This window comes from Centruroides vittatus, unplaced genomic scaffold (genome assembly GCF_030686945.1).
Source record: "Centruroides vittatus isolate TY-2023 unplaced genomic scaffold, ASM3068694v2 scaffold_861, whole genome shotgun sequence".
Taxonomy (NCBI): Eukaryota; Metazoa; Arthropoda; class Arachnida; order Scorpiones; family Buthidae; genus Centruroides; species Centruroides vittatus.
Genome location: NW_027122718.1, coordinates 3966599 through 3991854, shown reverse-complemented (window position 1 = coordinate 3991854; position 25256 = coordinate 3966599). Strand labels below are relative to the sequence as shown.

Here is a 25256-nt window from a genome sequence, read left to right as displayed (position 1 = left end):
TACCTAAACGGAAAAATTCACAGTGCCGAGCTACAATTTTTAATGTATTTATTATAAAATATATCTTCTCCACCTCAAATTAGTAGTGGCTTGCCCCTGTACATCATACTTTTCCTTTACAAATAGAGTCGTGCGGGTCATGTATCTAACACCTTTCGTGAGAAAAATTTTCAATTGAAATAACGTGACTTCCTGTTTGTATCGGTAGTTCTTATATGGAAATCGGAGCCTCCTGCCCCTAACATTTCCATATCTATCTCGGATTTCAACTATCTCACTCCGTTCTCGAGATTAAAGAAAGACAGACGGACAGACGGACGACAGTGGGAATTTATAGGTCTACAATTTTTTCAAATTGCATCCCAAACAGGCCTTTAAACCGTTTGGTATAGAAACTGTCTTCGGATTTGACAGGAAACATATCAGATTTAAGTTTTATAACACGAATCACCTAGTTGCATTCTTTAACTTATACCCCACTTAAGATACCAGGAAATCAGTATTAGCAGATGATCAAATTTCCTCAATTCTTAGACTACACTCATTAAAGGACAAATATTCTATTCTAAAATTTCATTACGGTGCATTCCGCAGTTGACTTAAAGTACTATGGTCTGTTTACACACAAGCACCCCCACAAAAAAAAAAAAAAAAAAAAAAAAAAAAATTTAAAATTCTAAAATGAAGAATGATAGAATATAAGTCCTAATTAATAAGGTATAAGATTATTATTTAATGGATTTTTTATTCTTGTGATAGTACAACTGTTGTGAAACTGCGGAGTTTTATTTTTTATATATTAAATATGGCGCATATTCGATTTCAGATATAAGCTATATTATTCTTTATGAATGAAATTTATTACATTAATAAAGTTGTGTATTTTATCACACGGTGTTTTTAAAATTTATTAAATATGATTCATAGAAACACATTTATATAGCCTACATTATATGTATATAATATTAATTATAGCCTTATATACGTAACTTTACGATTTCTTATTAAAATTCCTCCAGCTTTTGCGACAAATCTTCCTCAATATATTAAGTACAACGAAGAGGATTGCGCCTTCGTTAACAATGTATTCAAATTCTATCTACCTATTAGCAACGAATTCAATAATTTATTATAATTATTTTCTTCGAAAAAAGATGAGGCAAATAACCTGTTTAAAACAAAGAAATTTCAAATGCAACAAATTGAAATCCGAATAAGATTAATTCGGAGAATCCAAACTAAACGTGCCGATTCACTTATGAATAAAAGATAAGTTAATCCGATCAGATCAGCCGATTTATTCTAAGCAGAAGAGTTTTAAAACTTTCTAAAATTTCGAATGTAAAGTACAAAAAGTAACTTTCACTTTTTATCGTGGTGAATAGCCACAAAAGGATCTTCGAATTCTTACAATAAACAGTTCGTTCATACGTGACAGACATAAACTTTCGACAAGAATGTCAATTAGTCATAGACATTTTCTGATGAATTGACATTCCAGTCGAAAGTTTAATCATTTCTTTCTATAGAAATTGTTTACTCGTTTGCATTTTATTCGCTCTTCGTTAATTACGTTAATAAACGAAGAAGACGAAAATTGATTTCTCAAAGTTCCGTCCTGAAAATCTGATTAAAAATAGTAATATTTCACGTCTAATGATACAACTTTTGAATATTAATATACTAAAAATTCATTTTAAAAAGGAGTAATATATAAATTTCGATAGCAAAAATGCATTTCTAAACACTTAGAAGGTATTAAAATCAAGAAAAAAATTTATAAGTAATTGCCCGGTTTAACTGGAAAATATTCGTATTGTGTTGAATTTTTTCTGCTTAAAAAGCTATTTTTATTAATAACGACGTGTACAGTACTCTTTAATTAATTGGTGATACGACAAAATATTGATGAGAGTGCAATATAATTATGAAAACAACAATAAATTGCTCCGACATCAGTAATTAAAATAGCCTTTTCCGATTACAAGGTACAGTATATGCGTATATTAAATACATATTTATATATACACTACTTAGCCTATATATATATATATGTATATATTTGTATGTGTGTGTATGTGTTCGGTGTTTATGTGTGTTATTATTAACTTTCATATAATAAGCGCAATATCATTTACATTTTATACAATTATTACAAAAATACACACAGATTTGTGGCATATCTGTTACAGTTTTTTCTGTATCATTTATATTTTACGACTCTTCGTTTCCGTTCTACATTTAAATATAGACAAAATAGGCTTGTTATCTCGTAATATTTTATTTAACCGATGAAGAAATGATACGTTTCGTTTCGTATTTTAATTAACGTGAGTATTATAAAGTTTATATCCAGTGTTTATCATATAAACTTTAATAGTTTATCTAGATTTTCGGTTAGAACAATAACAAATACCAAAGATTAAATATTAATTTCACTAAATAAACGATCGTTTGTAGTTTATAAAAATGTAATAATTTGAGAATTAAATGCTTTGTGTGGCGATGGTAAATGCGATACCGCGGGTATCGTGTTATCAACGTGTAGAATCTCTAAACATTTTTATAATAATTACCACTAGATGGCAGAAATGGTGATGGAAACAACATTTGAAATTTTTACAAACTTCTGATATCGTGACGTCACAGTTCAACACTAGCTCCGCCCACGATGTTGGCTCCGTGACGTCACAGTTTGTAAAACACCAAGATTAGGCGAAGGAAAAAGGAGTGGACGAAGAATCAGTTCGGCGGACTAGACCCGCTCGAATGTATCGCTGTAGAGACTGAATTCGCTCGAAGGATTACAAAAAAAAACAACCGAAATGTCTACGATCACCGTGAAACTAAGTCGTGGTGAAAATACCCCATGGGGTTTCCGCTTACAAGGTGGAAAGGATTTCAGTGCCCCATTATCTATCGGAAGGGTCTGTATAAATAATTATAACTTTTCAATCATTCATTCTTTTCCTCTAAAAATATTTTTAACTTAATTTGTAAATGATTCAACATTTAAATTTAGATTTTTTTTTTCCTTTAAATTATTATTATTTAATTTTTATGTCTTTATTAAATTTTTTCTGGTGTCATCTTTAACGATCAACAGATGGCACTGATGAAGATTTATATTTTGTGCCCCATAATCGAAAAAATGTGTATATTCGTGTATAATATGCGTGTGTACGAAGAATTAAATTAATACGATTTTCTCTTAAAATTTAAAATATGTTTATATATATATATATATATATATATATATTACTTTATATAACCAAATAATCTTGAGAAATAAACCTTAAAATATATATCATTTGGCTTGTGATGTTTTGCTTATTTCCCTAATATTTTAGAAAAATGCAAACTGGAGCCAAACATTTTTGGCTTGTGATAATAACTGAAAACGATGGACAGACTCAACCATTTTTAGTTGTGTTATGCGACTTCTGGCATTAAACAACTTTCTAAATTTATATCGAAAAAGACCCAAGAAACGGACCTGATTCAATTGAATTAGTCAACAAATAAAATTTTAAAGCAAATCCAAACGAATTCATTTCGTTTAAATCGCTCCCATTATTTATTAAATATTAAATTTTCTTCCACGAAATATTAAAAAAGAAATTCAAACACAATAATTAAAAATTATATCAACCGATTCCTGTGTAAAAAGTATATTTTTATTTATATATTTAAACCTATAAATAAATAAAAAATATTTATTTATTTTATATTTTATAAGATATTTATTATCTAACATTCTCATCGTGGCGTTAAATGAAGTACGGTAAGTATTTTAAGTTTTCTAAGTAATATTCAAGAAAGGAAATCCTATAATGTAACAGAATATTCTCTAAATATATATATTTTTTGCCCGATAAAATCTTTTTCGTAAACCACTTTATCTCAGAGCCACTCGAATGGATCAATATGAAATATAAGACACTACTAATGTGTCGAAATTTGTTTTTGCTCGTTGCACGTATTAAGAAGTAAAGAAAAGTTAAAATAAAAAAATAATAATAAACTATTTAAATTAAAGTTTGCGCGTTTAATAAACACATTTATGTCGTAGGGAGCGATATTAGTAAATCTTTTACAGTATAGAAAGCGTGACGTATCTTATCAGCTAGCTTACGTTAGACAAGGTAAAAAGAAAATGCTTCGAGCTAATTTTGTTTACGAAATGCTTCAGATTTAGATATTGCACATCTGGTTGAGAAGTTTTTCTCTTAGTAAATTCTGACACGCTTTACCCGACAGTCGATTTTAACTTTTAAAACACACCATGCCCTTAGGAGGAATGATGAATAATGCTTAGAATTTTACGAGCGTTTTAGCTAATTTTAAGAATTTCTTAGCCGATTACAAATATCTAAATTTATATTTTCTTAGGAAAATAAGTATAAAACTGTTTAGTATTTAAAATATTTTAAATACACAAGCGGAAATGCCGCAGTATTTCCTGACAGCGCCTCTTTGCTGTTTATATGAGATATAGCACATTTCCAACTATAAATGAAATAAACATGTTATGTAGAATATGGATATAAATTTAATTTGATTCTAACAATAATAGAAAAATATTTTATGAAATTATATATATATATATATTTGTTAAGGCTAAGTAAAATATTTTAAGTTTTGATGATTAAACATTTTTACCTAACACCTGTTTTGTGTATCGATTACAGTACAATATTTTTGTTCTATAATATTTGGAGAAACGCAGCTGTAACCTCATCGGCCAAGTTCACGCCAATCAGATGTTATTTAATTTAAATTCGTTAAGTCGGATGTTGAGACAAATTGAAAGACAAAAGTTCAGTGTCCTGAAATCAGTTCGTCAATAAATACCATGTAATATAACTTTGATGGAAGCTAACCATATTTGGCTAGAGCACTTAGCCGTCAATATTTAGTTACAGCAGTGTTTCTCGCATAGCCTTGAACTAAAGTGTAGTTATTTTTAACATCACTTTCTCTTCTCTCCCACATCCTCCACCTCCACTTTTGCTGAATAGGTGAATCCCGATAGCATCGCTGAGAGAGCAGGATTGCAAACGGGAGATGCGATTTTGAAAATTATGGGACGTAGTACGGAGACTATGAAACACAAGGAAGCTCAAGATACTATTGTCAAATCCGGAAATTTATTAGAAATGATTGTCGAGAGGTAGTAAAATATTCAGTAAGACTAATTAATATAAAACGAAGAAAACATTCACACATAAATTACTTTAAAAGTAAATATAAATCAATATTCGATATATAGGTGGCAAGTTTGTTACGTCTTGTTTCCAAAGACGAAACAACTTTGCTAGATTTGAGTGACAGAAATTTATACCTATATATATTTACATAATAAATTTTATTTATTTATATTCGAATAACAAATATACACACTTTTTCTTCTCAAATGCCTCCACGATATTAAAACCTTTTAATTTTCGCAGATACACGCTATTATTACCGTAAAATCTTATAAGGTCATACCCCGAATTCTTCGCTTTTCTGCCGCAAAACTCTAAGAAAATTAAAATTAAATATAATTCGAATAATCTCAATATTTATTTTGTATTTATCAGTGATAAATTCGAATAAGTTTTAACTGACGAGTTACGAAAAATCTATACCGTAGACTGATAATAGGTGATTAACCTTTGGAATATTTTTACGACTATTAGTTGGAATTCGGATGATTCATACGTTATCTAAATCTCATTCAAATTTTAATTGACAGATGAAAAATAAATATTTAAATATAAATTTATGTTAAAAGCCTAAGTTTTATTTTATATTTAATGGCTTTTTTTATTATCGGTTTCCGCCTCTAACAGGGCCATCCACGAATAGAAGGGTGAGTCCATCCCGAGTAAGATTCGAATTTAGGCCCTCCTAATGGAAGCGTGACACGTTTCCACGTTTGCCACCCACAATCTTTAATAATTTATAATTATGTTGAATAAGGTTACATCTTTCTGAAACACTAAATAAAATTTTAATATATTTATACATTTTATAGCTATAAATAATTTAAGTAATTTAAGTTCTGACTGAGACTTTACTCTAATTTTTAAGTTAAAGTTTTAGCATATTTTTTAATATATTTTTTAAAATATTTAATCGTCTTAATTCTGTTCCAAACATAACAGAAAACGTTATATTTACATAAGAAGCGATCAATCTTGGAAACTTATATAAGAAAATTCTACCTGAAGATTAGTCACCCTAGGTCCAAATGCCTGCCAAATATTTGCAAAATTCATTACCTATGATTCAGTTACTGGTTTGTAAGTTCCAAAAAGATGGGGTTTTTTTTCCTTTTTTTAATTAACAAACCAGAATTAGAAAGATTTTTTATACTGAAATAATTACAAGGGTTTCAATTTTTATTAATGGAGTTAACGCTTCCCGTATTGCGCTATGCTAAAACAGAGTAAGATAAAATTCCGATTTCAGCAAACGAAATCCCTTTTTCGTTTAATTTATTATATAATTAAACACGTTCATTAATTACAAGTTTTTTTTTTCGTGGTGGGAGAAAGGCTAACTGTTCGCCTGTTCTCAATGAAAGTTTTGTTCGATGACTAGTGACGTCATTGACGCCAAGATGGTTGCGCGTCTATTGACCTTGTTTGGAACGCGCGGCAAGACAAGCATCTCTTACTATAAACAAGTCAAAAATGAATTGCTATATACTTTTTGATTAATAAAATTCATTTATTATATTATAATACCATATATATTAATTTCGACCAATCAGAAAGCCCGGTTTCAAAATTATAACAGTAATATTTAATAAAAAAAAACATCGATATCGAAAATTAAAAGACAAAATTATATTTTTTTAATTTTTAGGTTAAATTATTTGCTAACTTTACTTAAAAATTAGGAAATATTTTTAAATTAAATAATAATTTATCTTACACGGATTTAGGTTTCAGTGTTTGACACAACTAAGAAGAAATTAGTTCAATTTTTCACTTACAATCTCTTTATCGTATTGGATAACCTTTTTTAAATTACTCTATTCGCGCATTCTGACTTCTCATCTATAAATTACTTTGTTTTTTTTAATCTTTCGGGAAGCTACCGAGATGTGTCAGTCTGTTTCTTGTCAAGGCCTCCATAGAAAGCGAGTGGGTGATATTAGCTACAGGAAGTTATTTTTAGTTAAACTATGAAAATAGACAAACTATTTTGTTGCGTCTACTCGGATATGTTTATTTCGGAGTTTAAAAACGAGATAACATTACATACGTTACGTAACTAGAATATCTTCCCAATTACTTCGATATAATAATTATAATATAGATAAGATCCATACTTCGTAGGTTTGAACCGCTTGCCTCCATTTTGCTCTTTCCCTCTTAGCTTTAATCGAAACTAAAGCATCTCGCGATTGTTTAGCTAATAACTCGTAAAACAAGGGAATTTTATGAGATTTTCTGCTTTGTTTATTGTTTGTTTTGTACGGAACGTAAGAGTTTAATAGCTACAACGAACTGATATTTGATCTTTTCGAAAAGTTGTACTTAGAAGTGGTGAGTCATTTCGACTGTGTCTAGCCGGATATGGAAACGTTCCCATCCGTGCCTAGAAAACTAGTTCGTGTTTTAATATATATTATGTTATGATCTGGCAAACGTTCACAAAATGAAGTCCAAGAATTCCAAAAAAGATAACTCTGTAACAGAAACTCTTCAAAATTTCATTCCTTCTTCCTGATGCCAGACACATTTTTAATTAAATTCCAAATCGGCATTAATTAACGTTAAATAATAATAATAATACGATCAGAACAGAGTTTTATTTAAATCTCTTTATTTTATTTCTGTAATGAAATTAGATTTTATTTATTATAATATAAAATTTCTGAAAGTACATTTTTTTTCTCCTTGTTACGTCCCATCATTTCCGCAGTCATAAATCAAATATTTAAGAAGTAATATGTTTCAATTGAAGTGATTAATATTATTAATTCAGCAAATTTTATTTATTTGAATGAGTGAATTATTTAATAATTGTATTGTTCTCTTATTTGTTAGTGCAGAGCGGAGAGAGTTAAAATTTTAAAAACATATAAATATTATAAAATTACATTTTTTCTTAACATTTATGAATTTAAAAAAAAAACGTAAATTAATAGGCTATAAAATTAGCATCAAAAACTTTCTCGAAGTAATAAAAATATACAAAATATTTAGTTAAATGAATAGTTTAATTCAGTAATAAAGTGCTCTTTACTACTGAATGAAGCTTATTACTTCATTATTTTAATATTTTGTATTACAAAAATCTTTTATTTCGATGTTTATAAGTTACATAATATATTTTAAAACACTGAAAAATAGAGTAAAAGGAAAGCTGACTTATATGTCGAAAATTATAAATGATAATTACGGGTTATAAACTGAATAAATACTTAAAAGTCGCATTTGTTAAAAGTAGTTGATCCGAACAGCAGAGTTCATAAACAATTAACTTACGTATTACCTTTCCAAGAAACACTATGAAGTTTTAGGACTGACACGACACTTAAAAAATTTTTAAATAATATGCATATTACTAACTACTAAACTACAAAAATTTTATCTACACGGAAATTTGAACTATCGAAATTTTAATTTATCACCGTAATTTATTTATACGTTTATATAGCCTTATATTTTCAATTGAGTCATTCATTTATGTCGCAATACATCTGAATTTCTAATTTAGTCGATAGTACAATATAGATCTTTCAATCTATCTATATTTAATTATATTTAAAAGCATTGTAATATTGTATTTGACAGTATGCTTTTTAATTTAATTTCTTTTTAAATTATTTAAAGCGAGATCCAAGTTTAGAGGGAGGGAATATATTGCTGCACGAGTTAATGCAATTAACAAAAATTTTATACTTTAATGGATCATAATAGAAAAATAAGCTTAATAAAAGTAAAATGCTTCATGGAATATGTACGGATCGTGTCTAAATTTAGTATTTGTGATTTTAATAAACGGTTTTTATACATACATTTATATGATAAGATTATGGCTAATCGGTATAAATGTTTAAAAAATAAAATTGCAAAAGCTTTAGTCATTTGATAAAAACATTACATGACGCAAAATTTATAATTTTATCCATAGATATGAATATTTTAGGAGCTAGATCTCGCAGAACTTGTTTGAATTCCAATTAAACATACGTCGTAAGGAAATTTTTCTAGTTTTGTTAGCTTCAGTTTGTTTCAAAAGTGAAATTTCCTCGTAGAATGGTATTTATTACGCAAAAAAGAAAGAAAATTTTTGCCAATTTTTATCATTTGTGATTTATATTGATTATATTTATTTACTAATATTTCAAGTGGTATAATTTATAAGTAAATGTATACGCTGCATGATAAGTACACACAAAAATAGTTATCGATAGTAAAATATTGCGAACAAGTCAAAATTTAAATACGCTTATTCAATTTTAAATCTTCCTATTTGTTGATACGAGCTGCAAGTACATTGACAATTTGTCGGATGGAAGACATTTAAAGCAAAGCTCATAAATATGTTTCCTCTTTTTTATATTCCGGCTTATATCGCTAGCTTATATTTATCGGAGAAATTTTATCTTTATTAAAAAACATTATATATAGTTATTTCTATTAAAAGAATTGAGTAATACTTGTTTAATCAATCAGAAAAGCGATTTTCGTGAATAGACTAATTTTGAAAAATAGAAAATGCCATTCTGATAGCATCAGGCTTATTTATTATTATTTTTTTAAATAACAGCCATTTTTATTATGGTCAAAAAATAGTTATAATGATCTCGCAGATTCTCATTACGTTCGAGAAACTGCACGAATTCTTATAAATAAAATATTGGTAGTAATAAGTCTAAAGTATAAATTAATTTAAAACAATCAGAAATATCGAAAAAATATATTATTTCTTAAATTTATTCAATTTAAAATCAGTTTCGAAGAGATTTTAAAAAGAAAATGTCATTAAAAAAAATTTCGTTATTATTAAAATGACGTTTTTCATCATCGACCGGTAGAGGGCATAGAAGTCAAGATGGCGTTTTCGTAGCGGAGGCGTTATGTTTTTGGTTTCGTCGGAACTGACATTTTTCGAAAATGAACAACTACTTACCCGGGACCGCTAGTTTATTAGAAGAATTAGACAAAAAGTTAATGGTTTTGCTCCGAGATGGTCGAACTTTAATCGGTTACTTGAGGAGTATCGATCAATTTGCTAATTTGGTTCTACATCAGACAATCGAGAGGATCCACGTGGGAAACCAATTTGGAGATATTCCCAGAGGCGTGTTTGTTATTCGAGGAGAAAATGTGGTTCTTTTAGGAGAGATTGATTTAGATAAGGAACGATCCACCAATCTAGAACAAGTAACTGTGCACGAGATATTAGAGGCTCAAAGGATTGAACAAGAAGCCAAGCAGGAAAAAGAAAAACTAAAAGCCAGGGCATTCAAAGAAAGAGGAATTGTTCACCAGTTTGACTCTGCCCACGACGATTTTTAATTTGTTACACAATAAACGTACAACCGAGTAATTCATTTTTTGTCTTCAGTTATTGATATTTGCCATATCGTTTATATCAGATTATTATTTCTGTATTTCTTTTTTTTTAATCTACAAAACATTTGTTATTTATAAAAAAAAAAATGAATATGCAAAGTGACAAATTGCTTATTTATTAAATCCTGCAGACATTGTGTGCAGTTTTCGCTGTGAAATAGCTCTATGGATTCCATTTAACTTGTATCCATCCAGATTAATTTAATTTTAATGTCGTACAAGTTGTGCAATATTCCAATGTAGATCAAAAAATAGATAAAAGATTTTCAAAAATAAACTCGAATTAAAAATTTTATATTCGTTTCAATTATTAATATCTACTTGTTAATACGAGTGCAAAATTCGTTTGGAATGAACGACGTTGTGCCGAACCTAAGTTACGGTGTTATTCCGGGTGCCGACGTGATTCTACCAATTTTCTTACATATATCAAAATTGGTTATAATGGACTTCGAAAACTAATGATTAAAATTTAATTTTTACTAATTTCTATTTGATCGGAGTGCCGTAGGTTGCCGACCCCTGATTTAGAATATATTTTGTTTCTATACGTTTTCAGTTTTCACATGCTACTATTCATATATGTAATGTGTTCGTGTGTGGTTTTTTGAGGTTGATCATTATTTCTCTCTCATTTTTTGAAATTGTTTATTAAATTACAATACACCCTATTTCCACTGATTCTGAAATGTCTCTCTGGTTGGATTGTAAATGTTATGGTCAGCCTATTTTAGGATAATTTAATTTTTCCTGAATGCAGTTAGAATGAAATTATTGTTTGGAATAGTTTTACATGTTGCTTATTTAAGATGCTTATAAATAATTTTCATACATATATAGACACCTGTCTACAGTATTTCAATTATTACATAATATATAGTCTGTAAAACTACTTTAAATTTTTTTGTAACATTATACAAGATTATTCTATTTATCAAAATTAAAACTGATGGAATTTTATGAAAAATTAAATCAGTTAATTGAATACCATTCTGTAATTTAAACCATTTATAACCCGAAAGATTTCCTTTTTGGATAAAAAATTTCTGATAACTCTTTCGGGCCTGATGGGACTTCAAATTTTTTAACTTACTATGGAACAATTCTATAATATGGTTTTAGAGCATATTGGGACTAGTAAACCCTGTTATTTTCTCGGCAGGAGGATATATTTAGATTTTTCTTACTGTTTCAATAGTATGTAAATGGCTACCTGCCTGTTCATAAAAACTTTTACACATTAACCTATTTATGAACAAAATATTCAACTGAAGATACTTTTATTCTGATTGGTATTTTTTCGAATATAACTAATATAGAATGTGAAATATTCTTTCAATTGCTTTAATGAATTTGCTAATGTTTGTTTTTTCAGATTTAAACAGACCTGTTGGGTCAGATTGCTGACATAAATTTTTATATATGGATCTGTAAAAATAGCTTTGTTCAGAATGGTAGCATAACCTATTGTCAATGTACAAACTAGTTAGTTAATGTAAATGCATATATTGTGAGATTTAAAAAAAATTTATTTTTTAATTTCAAAAGAGGTGTAACTGAAAATTAATCACTAGAAAAGTCTAAAGAAACAGATCAGACTTCATCAATTGCATATATATACAGTATCAAATGATATACAATATCAGAATTTAGTACAGCAAGCATCCCTTGTAAAAGCCCCCTAATATTACATCAAAATCGACACAACCCCCATTATTAATAAAATAGATACAATTAATTTGAAGTATGATCAATTTCATATTGCTACCAATATATTTATCTAGTGCACGTGTAAGATATCAAGTTCTAATAGTCTCAAACCCACTCTCCTGTTATCCAATCATTCTGACTGTTTATATGGCTAATTGACAAGCAGATTGTCAATTAGTCATATAAATGTCAAAAGATGCTTGTCAACCTGACACACCACATATCATATTTTAGGGCCATAGGAAAGAGGAAAAATTAGTCCAAAGCAAGGAAGTAGTGGCTGTCACGATTATGGTCGTGGTCTCCTAGTTTATAAAGATTTTACTTTCAACAGTTATCTAGTTATTTCAATTTTTCTAATTTCTAAATCTTCCTAGGTACAGGTGTGTGTACTACTGGGAAGGGGAAGCAATACCTTAAGGATAATCTTTTCCATAGGGAAAAAAGTCTGGTTGGGAAGTGCAAAGTGCTGAAGTCTACAAAAATGTGCCAAAGTAAAATAATTTAAGATTTCATAATACATTGCAATGGCTGACAATAATACCAGCTCTCTTTATAGTCTATGATTTTTTTCCTTCTCTGTAGCATGAGCCTTTGACAGCTGTTTTCTGACAGCTTACATGTGGGGATGTATAATTCAGACTTTTCTTGCAATAGCCATTTTTTGTGATATGTGAAAGCTATACTAATTCAGCTTCCAATTACAAAAATTTTTAGTCGCAAAAGAATATTCTCAGCTTTCCATACTTAAATTTATGGCTTTTCCAAGTGCAGCAACAGAAATTACAGAATACAATATACTTTTCAGAAACATAGTGTAATTGCTTTCACTTGTTAAATCACACTAGCTGTAATGCTCATTTCACTATGGTTTTCCTTCAAAATGAACATTTTGGGAAGTGAAATTCGTCAGAAGGCTGATCGGGTCCTTTATCTATGTCACATATTTTGTCAATATTAATAACAACTTGCTAAGTGCCATATTTTCTTGGAATGAAGTTGGCTTCTTAATAATCATAAGAGTTTTGAATGTTAAAAAATTAATTAACAGTCATTTTTCTAGAGTCTGATCTTTTCCTATAGTCTTATATTTATATTTAAATTGATGAGAAATTCAAGTTACACTGCAGACTAATAATTATTAACTTCTTTGTGTATATCTCTATATCAACTTCACCTTACAGCTCAGTGAATTCCTGGTTTAACTTATCTTTCAATATTTTTTCATTTTAACTTTTTGTGTTCTTTCGCAGTAAAAAGCTCAACCAGACCCATAATGGAGACAATAAGGTGGTAAGAGATGGGGTTCCATCACCTGGCTGGAAGAAACCACACATGAAAAATTATACCTTTCAGTATTGCCATTAATTTTTGTCGTCTTATGTCAGTAATACATATTATAGCATAAGTCTTTTATTACAACAGTAATAATAGAAATGTACTGGTTGGTTTGCTGCCACTGCTAGGACACTATTGTTTTGGAATGTTCAGTCAGCTTCTTTGCTGAAGCATGAAAAAATAAAATATCTGTTTTGAAGTACATGATCATAAATGTATTTTTAAATATCTTTTTTCTATGTTATAATAGTTTATTGTATTAATTTCTAATATCTGCAGGTCCACTTTCTAAGTATTGACTGAACTGGTGAACAAAAATGCAATATCAGGAAGTTATTAGTCCCATTGGCACCCTCACCTTTTCATCCCATGATAAGAACTAAACATTAAGAGGACCCAAAAAAGATGCCAATTCTTCCAGTTATATTCTGGCTCTACAAAAGACTTGATCAGAACAACTTTTGTGCAGAGAAGTTTCTGCCTGCTTCAAGCAGACTGGCATGGCACTTTCCTTCAGCTGTGATGGAAGAATCCATATTGAAGGAAGCACAAATACATTCCTTTTAATATCAAAGTCAAGATTTTGCAGATCTTTTGTTAAATCAATCAAGTATGACAGCTACAAAAATAAAAATGTTTAGTAGTGATGACATCATCTTCATGCAACTGTCTCTGCTTTCCATCGTACCATCATCAGTGTTTAGCCCTCTCCCAGCGGTTAATGATGACGTAATATATAGATAGATACGCCCATGAGGACAAATCAGAAAAATATGATTTTATAAAACAAACTGTAAAGTTATGCATTAGTAAGTTATATGAAGTAATTACATGAGGTTACGAATTCAAATATTTAATACTTTAGAAAATATATGCCATATAGAAGATAGATTCATATTTTTATTTTAAAATTCTTTATAATCTGGAAATTTAAAGAAATATTGTTGTTTTTCAAACAATATAAAAGTTTCTTTAATGTCATATTTTGAAAAAAATTATCTGTTTTAGTACTACACTTAATGAGTATGTAAAATCTGTTAGATGAACATTGGAAAAATTCAAATTTGCATTTAAATTTTGTTGTAGACAAAATTTAAATGCAAAGTTGCTGAAATACCTTTATTTTTTAAACCTATGTATTTCATAATATTTACATGGCTGATTTTCCAAAAATCTAAATGAAGTTTTCAACAACAGTAATAATAATCATGTTATTAAAAAACATGACAATTTCTGAAAATATCAAGTATATTTATTTATACTTCTCTGCACTCAAAGCTAGAACTTAAAATAAAATAAGTAAGACAAAAACCTTTCACACTTTGTTTCTAGCAGTTTAATCACTAAGTACAAACGTTTTCGGTCGTTTTAAATATTCTTCTTCAGATACGATAAGGTCGGTCGGTCGGTCGGTATGTCGGTTAGCAGATACTTAGATAATTAGTCGGTTAGCAAAAGATAATTAACAATGTCGATATCGTTTAAACTTTCTTAGCAATGACGTCGCTAGTAAGAAAAAACCTTTATAAACAGTGACGTCATTTAAATATCTGCTAACCGACATTCCAACCAATCTTACTGTACCCGAAGAAGACCCTGCTCGATTAATTTGGCTATTTGGTTGATTTGCAATTCTTTATATTAGTGAATATATCAATAATTATACATCCTAAAATTATAATATCGTTTATTTAGCATATTCAGTATACTAGATCTTTATCTATGAAAATTATTTTTATAATATAAAAAATTAAAAATGGTATATAATTTCAAATCTGGTCTATTATGACCAGATTTAAAATTATATACCATTTTTAATTTTTATCATCAAGGATTGTGTGGTAACAAACACGTTAATATATTTACTCTATAAAAAATGAAATTCCCAATGATTTTTATAATTTTGTTGTTATTGATTAATAATAATTAAGGAAGTAATTACAAAATGCCATTCTAATACTTTATACATAAAAGTCTACAATTTCATTTGGAAATTTTTAGTAACAGTTTAGTAGCATGCATGAAATTAAAATATAACATCAAATATTTTAAGTAGAATGTTTGGAAGTTCAATAATTTATTTATTTATAAATTTTATTTAAAACTGAATTAATTACGAGCAATTATTTATTGTGACATAGTCACAATGCCGGGCTGCAATTTTTAATTTATTTAATTAAAATATATACTCTCCACCTCAAATTAGTAGCATCTTGCCCCTTGTATACCACACTTTTCCTGCTAGCAATAGTGTGTGCCAGTTATCTATTTAACTCTTTTCAGGGGGAAAATTTTTGAATTGGAGTAATGTGACTTTTGGTCACATTATTTCACATTTCCAGAAGTCACATTATTACAGTTTGTATATAATCTTTCCATATCTGGTCTCAAATTTCATCTATCTAATGCTGTTCTCGAGATTAAGGAAGGACACACAGGTAAACAGTGGGAATTTATAGGTCTATAATTTTTCAAATTGCAGCCCAATAATTTAACTCTTCATTATAATGTAACAATTTTATAAATCACTAAATGGTTAATTCAAGTAATCTTTGGGCATGTTGTCTGTTAAAGTAGCTTTAATGTAGCTGGATGGTCTTTTTCAAATGAAAGAGGATATGTCATTGGTTTCCTTATCCAGCTATGTTCAAGTCACTTTATCAGGCAATGCATCCATTAATTAATTGAATTGAAGATACAGTACTGTAATATCATGTTTTTTTGTTGACTAAAATTTCTAATAATTTTGAATTAGTTTGAAAAATGGTTATTTTATATATACTGTATATAATTTTGTGAGTTCCAACATTATATACCGTATTTACTCGCATATAAGACTAGGTTTTTATTCATTTTTCACTGCTTCGAGAACGTAGGTCGTCCTATACGCACGAGCAAAGGATTCTTTTCGTTTTTATATAATTTTTGTAAACTGTATTTGCATTTTTTACCGGATTCTCACCTTCTGGTGTTTAAAAACAATAGTACTTTATCTAGGTCGTTTGAATCGTTCTTGTGTATTGTCAGGAGTAAAGATGAATAGCAATAGGAAAAGCGAAACTTTTGAATTGAATTCCAAAATTACACGGGAGCCCAATATAAGTTTTAATTCATTCCCACGTGAAAGCAGATGATTATTTGGAAATCAGAATTCGGAGAAACTCATAAGTGGATTCGACTGTTAAGAATTAGCAAAAAAAGGTTCCCGATTGTGTAGCTTTACGTGAACAAATTATGTTGTCGATTTTACAAGATTTTTCCTTGAGTTTAAAATGCCAGTAATTTTTGCGGGACAATGTGTGCATTTACGTGCATTTGATATTTTACTTGTTATTAAACAAAATAAAATTAGAATTGTATTAATAAAGCTAATTTTCTTTATTTTGATCTTTAAAGTCACACCTCGTCCTATATGCGAGATCGTCTTATATTCGAGTAAATACGGTATATACTTTTTCAAATTATCCGTAAATCTGAAAAATATTTTCTGATAACAACACCCGAACATATTGAGCAAAAAATTAATGTATGAACATATTAGTCATTAAACACTTATTGTAAATTCTCATCTTTTAGTGAATTCATCATAAATGAAATTAGCAATAAATCACTCATTCCTGATAGTTTTTGAAAATAGCTGGTAGCATATATATATATTTAGCTGTTAGTGAAGTATAATTAATGAATGCTAATATAATGCATACTGAACTAGATATTTAACATTGTTTTGAATAGGAGAGTTTTGAGGACAAACAATGATTTACTATAGTCATTATTATTTTCATTCTTTTTAAAATTTAATTTTCATCTTTCTCTATTAATAGATTTTTTCCTATACCAACATTATCAAAATTTAATTAGTAAATTTTGAAATATACACATCAATCATTCAATTACTATCAATTATACTGAAAACTTTGGAGGCATATTCTAAGTGAGAGCTTAATTGTCTAAAAATTGCAAATTGCTCATGTTAGTATAGTTATATTGCATAGCATGTATTGTGCTATCCACGCTCCTACTCACCGAATTGGGAAAACCCCATTTAGACGGCATTGTGAAAGAAATTCTAAACGGGGTTTTCCCAGTTCGGCGAGTAGGAGCGTGGATGGCACAGTGCTGGCAGCGTTTGCCAAACAACAGGACGTCACCATATTCTGGGACCGAGCGGCAATTATTATAGTATGTATTGTTGGATAGTTATTTTTCAGATATAAATGACCTTTGAATTAAATACTGTTATAAAGATTTTAGTATAGTTAGTAAAATTGTTTTGCTTGAATTATATTTTCAATTTTCAGTGAAGCATAATTTTCAAAAAATTAATTACTAAGTAATTATAATAAAAGCGCTATTCTGTAACATCCATTTTGTTATAGTGAGTTAATATTAGGTGATTCTTTGTTCTGAAACATGAAAACTAAACATAACTTATACACGAATTATTTTTATAGATAAAATAGTAAACATAAGAAAAGCAACCTTTCATGTCCTGGTTTATCAATTTTGAAACTGGTCAGTCTATTGAATATGTCCCTATTTTGTATATTAGGATAATTTCTTATTATAAATACAATTATATTATATTTTACAAATTACAATCAAAATTGTCTTGAATAGCAAAATTAGTTTTGATACATAATAAAAATTGTGTTAAAATAAGACACAGTATTGTATTAGGTGCATCACATTTATAGTGTTGATTTTTTGGGGAAAAAATATTCTCCACAGTATAAGATACATTTTGTTTACAAGATATATCTTAATTTTCAGATAAATTTTAGGTACTAACAAGTGCATCTTATAAGGCAAAAGAAAAATATGGTATCTATTTACAGTATTTTTAATTTTGTCACAAAAACCAGAAAATTATTTACAATGTCAAATATATAAACTTTTTATATTTATGATTTTAATAATTATAATTTCTCTTAAAATTTTAGGGGAAAGACAAGAGTTTGGAAACCAGCTGTGGTACCGATAGGAGATATCCCAGCTCCAAGTCCTCAGATAACAGCTAAACCTGTAACAAAAACATCACTTGCAGCTAACAAACAGGTTTGATAAAATTTTTCAACTTCTAAAGTTAGGTAAAAATAACTTCAATAGTGTATCATCTTTTCAGGAGGTTCAGCATATTGGAAGTAAACATAATGTTAGTGCAAGACCATTTTCAGCAGCAATGCAAGATGGAACAGTTAAAGCTGTTGTTCATAAACAGTATAATTCACCAGCAAATATTTACTCAATGGATAATATTGCTGAAACTCTTTCTGCCCAGACTGAAGTACTTGCAAGTGGTGCTAAAGGGTATTTACCATCATTAATTATTTATTATTAATTAAAAGATCAGTAATTTAAATTTAACAACCTTTTTTACAATATAACTTAATAATATAGATAAATACTATAAATTTATAATTAATATTCATAGCATCAACTTCTTAAAAGAAGAACAGCCTATCAATAAAGAATCAGCTGTGTATAGAATGGTACACGAAGACACCGGTAAAGGTAAAAGTACATTTAATAAACATATTTATTAAATAAAACTACTGTAGATTAGTAGAACTTTACATCAATTCTATCTTTTCTGATAAAGGTACTTTGAACATAGCAAAAATAATCAATACTCTTGCATTTATTTCATAAATTTTAATTAAAAACCAATCTTTTCAGAACTTTATATCATTCTTTAGGGTGTAAGCCTATAGATTCGAGACAATTTTTTATTAAAAATTTTGTTGGTTCTGATTTTAATTGATCAATTAATTTAATAAGAAGTCCTAAGCAAAAGTATAACCTTATTAAACAATATGTATCTGTTTTGTTGATTGGATGGGGGAAGAAAAGTCATAACATGCACATGCAAGGCAGTTAGATGTAAATTCATCATTATGGTGCATTGAATAATTTTTTAGTTAATTGTAATTCATACATTCAACAGTTGTTCTTACTATAACTATTTTCTTCTGCCAATCAATCAGCAAAATGAACACATATTGTAAGAGGTCCAATCCGTGAAATATCAGAACTAAAAACTTTAATAGGAAAGTTGTCATCTTAAACATATTAATTAAAACAACAAAAAAAAATGTTTTATATAAATGATGTACTAGGACACCAAGATTTTAATTTTATTACTGTAAAATAAAGTCTCAGGGTGTATTCTAAACAAAAAAAGGTGTATAAACACTATCAAATTTCATAATTGACTAGTTTTTAGTATAATAAATTGCTTCCTAATGAATATATACTTTGTTGTTTAGAATCTCCCACATGTGAGCGTGCTTTCCCATTAAGACATGTAGAAGCTCCAGTTACTAAACCTCCGTCAGAAAAACCACCTGAACAGTTAAATCCTAACCAATGTGTAGAATGTGGAAAAGTCATTATGTGAGTATCATAAAGTAAAAAAAATTAATGTATTAATTTATTATTAGTCATATTTTGTTATTTATCAAAAACATCTCTCTCTATTTCAATATTAGACTTCAAAAATAAATGATTATAAATTTTTAATACACTGAAAATACATATTTTAGAGGTGTGTTCGTCCGTATTAAGGATAAACCATTACATCCTGAATGTTTTCGTTGCAGTACTTGTGGAACATCTCTTAAAAATATTGGTATGAATTGCAATAATTATATATAATTAATTAATTACTTATTTATATATATATATATATAAATTTATCTTTTCAGGATACTATAATGTTAATGACAAATTATACTGTGATATACATGCAAAGCAAGCATCTAAAATGTTGCATTTTACAATACCAGATTTTGAACCAATAACAATGGGCCAGTTAGTTTATTTTGTTAATAAATCTTAATATAATTTGAAAATTTTGATTATCTCAATGAATTATTAACTTTCCATAACATTTTATAGAATGAACTCAACTTCAGCACCTGCTGAAACAGTTCCTGGATCAGCTCCTACAACACCTGGTACTGCTGCTCCCATGTCACCATCTACAACTTTTAATACACCATTTTCAGTTAGTTTTTTAATTTTTATTTATTTATCAGTTTAATTAATTATGTAATATATCCAAAATTAGTAACCAAATTAAGTTAAATATACTTATAGATTTATTTCTTTTAAGTAAATTATATAATTGAAACAGTATTTGACTTCTGCTTGAATTAGTTAATTATTTTTCATAATTTTAATTTAAACTTTATATTCCATTAAAAAACAAACAAATCAGAAATGGTTACATGATCTATAGGCTGATGACTAGATGACCAACACAGTAAAGACACCAGCAGTATTCTAAGAAAGTTTGGATCTATATTGGTTAAAATTTTCATGGGTTGATTACCCTATATGTTACAGTTCCTATCTCTTAGCAACATGTCACTCCCTATGTAAGACTGGCCAAACCCATGATCAATACTGAAAAAAGTCCTCTTAATATCTTCAGAGCAGAAAAATTAAAAGAACCATATGTCAATATAACATTAGAAAGAAGCCTTTATAAAGAAAGTTTATATATAAATTATTATTATTTTTTATTTAGTTAGTTCAACCCAAACCACCATCTTTCAAACCAATATCTAATGCCGTACCAAAGGTTGCTTCTCCTACACAAATGAAACCAGCTAGTCCACCTGTACTAGCTCCTACAATGAAGCCAGTTACTCCACCTGTACTAGCTCCTACAATGAAGCCACTTACTCCACCAATAACTCATCCACAGACTGCACCTCTAGCTGATGCACATAAACCATTATCAAGTAAGTATAAATTCATATTCTCCATTGAAAAATAAATTTATATGTTTATTTATAATATGAATTTTAGTGTGTAAATGTGTTAAACTTTACAAAAATAAAAAAAGCAAGAAAAATCGTCTTCAGTTATATATTACATTTATCTTTCTCAGATCAATTAAATGCATTAATGGCATCATCTTTGGTTTTGGGAATGTTTAGTTTTAAATATATATATATATATATCATTTTATTCTCAAAAAGTTTAACACAATTACATAAATATCTTATTTTAACAGTGATGTCGGACAGGAAATCTTTTTTTGTGAACCTCTCCTGATTTCAGTGTGTTTTGATAGTTGTGTGATAGTCTAACTAATTGAAATAGATCAAAATTATTTAAATAAATTAGTCATTTTAATTATGTAAGGTTTTCTGTCCTTTACTTAATATATCTACTTTATGTAACTGTCAATTTGTAAAATTCTTATTTTTGTGTTAGTAATTCAGAAATTATTTCCTGAATTAGTAATCTTTTACCTTACTGTTTTCATAGACTATATCTGTAAACTATTTCATATCTCTCGACTTTCTCTTTTTTTTCGTTGTTTTCAGGCGGTTCCAAGTTTATTTGGCCGCCTCCAAAACAGACTCCTGTAGAGACTCTTGAATCCAATGCTACTCCTTCTGTTCCTAGTTATCGACCTCCTCCTGGAACTCAACATATTTCTAATACTCCAACTACTCCTAAAACTCCTACTACACCTAAATTTATTCAGTCTACTACACCTAAAATCCCTCCCACTCCTAAATTTATTCAATCTGCTCCTAAAACACCACCTGCTGTTGCTCCTAAACCCCATATCCCTGTCCAAAGCATCACAACAACCAGCATTCAATCTTGGACTTCTAGTTCCACTTCTGGACCCTCCCCAATAGGCATTACATCTGGAATTGGATCCCATCCTGCTCCAAGACGTGGTCGTGGACAATTAAGATCTCAAGTTGGTCCGGGTGTTCGAATTCCAATTTGTGCCGTATGCGGTTCTCCAATCAGGTTAGAATGAACATAAAATTAATTAGTAATGTTAATATTATAAATAAAACACTTATTGTTAAAATGTAAATTCAAATTAATAAATAGTATCTATTCATTAAAATAATTATTTTGTTTTACAAGCATCAGATGCAAGGTAAAGGTTATTAAATGAGAAGTTTTAGATAAAATAAACAATGTTTATTTATCAAATAATGATAATATTTAAATATAACAACAATAATAAAACTTGTTAATATTTCAGAGGACCATTTATTGTTGCTATTGGAAAGACTTGGTGTCCCGATCATTTCTTATGTAGTAATAATAAATGCCGTCGTTCGTTACAAGACACTGGATTTGTTGAAGAGCAGCAGCAGTTGTATTGTGAACACTGCTACGAAGCATACTTTGCTCCAATGTGTAGTAAATGTGGTGCTCGTATCAAAGGAGTAAGAATACTTTTTAACTCTTTGTTCTTATTGTTTTGGCTGTAATCTAAAATTTTTGAATATTTTAGGACTGTCTTAAAGCTCTCGACAAGCATTGGCATCCTCAATGTTTTGTCTGTGCAAACTGTCATAAACCTTTTGGTAACAGTTCTTTTTACATGGAAGATGGTCAACCATACTGCGAAAAAGGTAAATACAGATAGTCGCACTTTAAAAACAAATATATAAGTTTTATTTAATAAAAATTGTTTTTTAGATTGGAATGAATTATTCACTACTAAATGCATTGGTTGTGGTTTTCCAATTGAAGCTGGAGATCGTTGGGTGGAAGCTTTAGATAATAATTATCATTCTCAATGTTTCAAATGCACAGTAAGCATTATTTGTCTAAAATTTTTAATTGGAAAACTTTCTCGGATTCTTAAATGTTCTTACTTTTGCAGATCTGTCATAAAAACTTAGAAGGACAAGGATTTTATGCTAGAGGAGGTCGACCTTTCTGCAAAGCTCACGCTCGATAAATTTACTTTTGAATCAGATTGAAGCTTAAAGAAATTTTAGGAGATTTGCTGCTAAATAGTATTACATCTACCAGCAATCAGTTATATTTTACTACTGCTATCTGTCCTTATTAATGCTGCTCATTGTTTGATTTGAGCCTCTTAACATGTTTAGTTATTGATCATCACAAACTGGCGACCAGCAATGCGACTGTGAGAAAATTGCATTTAAAATGATAATAAAATTATCCACTGTAGAAGAACTTACAATTTTTACATTTAATATAGTTCCTATCTTTTAAATCAAGACAATGGCTAGTCACATTCAATAGTGTAATTATGATTTAAGATTCTTTTGCCAAATTTAAACATTGTATTTCTTAAAGAGGAAAAAAAAGCAGACCAAATATTATAAACAAACATCTGTAAGAAGTTTTAAATAAAATATCACTTTAAAAGTTTTGCTATTCAGTTTAATGTTTTAATGATGATATTGGTTTCCCATACCATAATTATTCATTTAAAAATGTAGTTTACAAATAGTTTCATAAATTCTCTATAATCTGCATCACTCTTTTAACTGCATTTCTCTAATATAGTTCCTAATCTAGAAGAAGATTATTAATATCAAAACATAAGGAGTAGAGTAAATTATAAAGAATGAATACGGAGTGATATATAATTCCATTGACGTATAATTCATGCCTAGCCAAATAGTAACCCAAACATACTAATTTTAGCTCTGAGAAAAATAAATACATCAAACTTACTTAAGAAATGCAATTATATAATTTCTTGTTTTAAAAAATTAGGCATAAATGAAAAATATCAATATAATGTAACGTTATATCTTGCATATTGAAGAATGATTCTTTTACATTATCTCATAATAAGTGAAATATATAATACAGTATTTTTCCTTTTCCCTAATATACAATAATGCATACATAATAAAACAAATATAATGAGAATTTAAAGTCAATTATATATTTTGTTCTTAAGAAATACTTCGTAAAATATCACATATATTATTAATGTTTAACAAAAACTTTACTGCAGAAATTTTTCTCAATAGTCATAAAAAAATTTAAACTATTTTTCATTGTTGACTTTATTTTAAAAATTTTCCAATTTCAAATTCATGTACAGTACTATACATGAATAAAAATTCTTTAAAAATAAATAAACATTGTTCTCATGTTTTACATAATAAGTACTGTGCAAGAAAATTAAATAACCAAACTAAGATATATGTAAAAGCATTATTTATTTAAACATTTAAAAGTAAATTAGCAATCATTTTCTTTGTATTTATAAAAACTAGTATTTTATTTTTATAGTTTTGATATAATAGTTTTTCATTGTTTAATAAAATCTATTGTGCTACTTAATAACATAAAAGTTATTGTATATCATAATTTAATAGGTTAAACCTTTAAACTATTTAGTAAAAGTCTTTTTAACTTCAAGCTTATTGTTATAATTTGCTATTGTGATTCGGGAAGTTAACTACAACGAAAGCAATAATGATAAAAATTTCTAAATACAGCATTTAGAAAAAAATAGAGACTGATTCATACTCTTAATTAATAAAAATGTACAATTGAAATTATCAGCAGAATTTATACATTTTAATGTATATAATTATAAACTGGATCAAAAATACTGTTTTTTTGCTTTTTGCCCTTAATTTCTAACATTTCTACTAACTTAATACATCTCTTAGTATTACACTAAGAGATGTATTAAGTTAGTATTTTTAAGTTAATGTATTAGTATTATACATTAACTTAATACATCTTAATTTAGTATGCTACTCATGCCAAGTAATAGTAGTAGGAAGTAGAGTTCACTGTGTAAATTCCAAAATCTTTTTTTATTTGAAATTACATGTGTTCCTTTTCCAT

The 25256-nt window shown here is 28.4% G+C and overlaps 2 protein-coding genes across 3 annotated transcripts; both read left to right on the top strand.

The window, feature by feature from the left end:
* The first annotated feature begins 2676 nt into the window (after positions 1–2676).
* On the top strand, positions 2677–23816 carry LOC136990078 (PDZ and LIM domain protein 7-like). 2 transcript variants are annotated; one of them, XM_067288428.1, is made up of 15 exons: positions 2677–2927; positions 5022–5173; positions 18578–18692; positions 18760–18944; positions 19069–19148; positions 19904–20030; positions 20180–20265; positions 20342–20447; positions 20535–20643; positions 21169–21385; positions 22301–22418; positions 22663–22849; positions 22918–23038; positions 23106–23221; positions 23293–23816. In XM_067288428.1, the coding sequence occupies exons 1-15, from the start codon at positions 2826–2828 to the stop codon at positions 23368–23370; spliced, it is 1899 nt and encodes a 632-aa protein (XP_067144529.1). In that variant the 5' UTR covers positions 2677–2825; the 3' UTR covers positions 23371–23816. The 2 variants fall into 2 exon arrangements, with proteins under 2 accessions (XP_067144529.1, XP_067144528.1); XM_067288427.1 differs by having other exon boundaries at positions 2678–2927; positions 21977–22418.
* On the top strand, positions 10018–10881 carry LSm1 (U6 snRNA-associated Sm-like protein LSm1). Its single transcript, XM_067288429.1, has one exon. The coding sequence runs from the start codon at positions 10125–10127 to the stop codon at positions 10527–10529; it is 405 nt and encodes a 134-aa protein (XP_067144530.1). The 5' UTR covers positions 10018–10124; the 3' UTR covers positions 10530–10881.
* Positions 23817–25256: the final 1440 nt, after the last annotated feature.

Bases quoted from the DNA above. Each gene is read 5' to 3' on its own strand.
- LOC136990078 (XM_067288427.1), top strand. From the start codon at position 2,826: ATGTCTACGATCACCGTGAAACTAAGTCGTGGTGAAAATACCCCATGG. The intron at 20,266-20,341 runs GTATGAATTGCA...TTATCTTTTCAG, and splicing joins AACATCTCTTAAAAATATTG to GATACTATAATGTTAATGAC. The intron at 22,850-22,917 runs GTAAGAATACTT...TGAATATTTTAG, and splicing joins GTGGTGCTCGTATCAAAGGA to GACTGTCTTAAAGCTCTCGA.
- LSm1 (XM_067288429.1), top strand. From the start codon at position 10,125: ATGAACAACTACTTACCCGGGACCGCTAGTTTATTAGAAGAATTAGAC.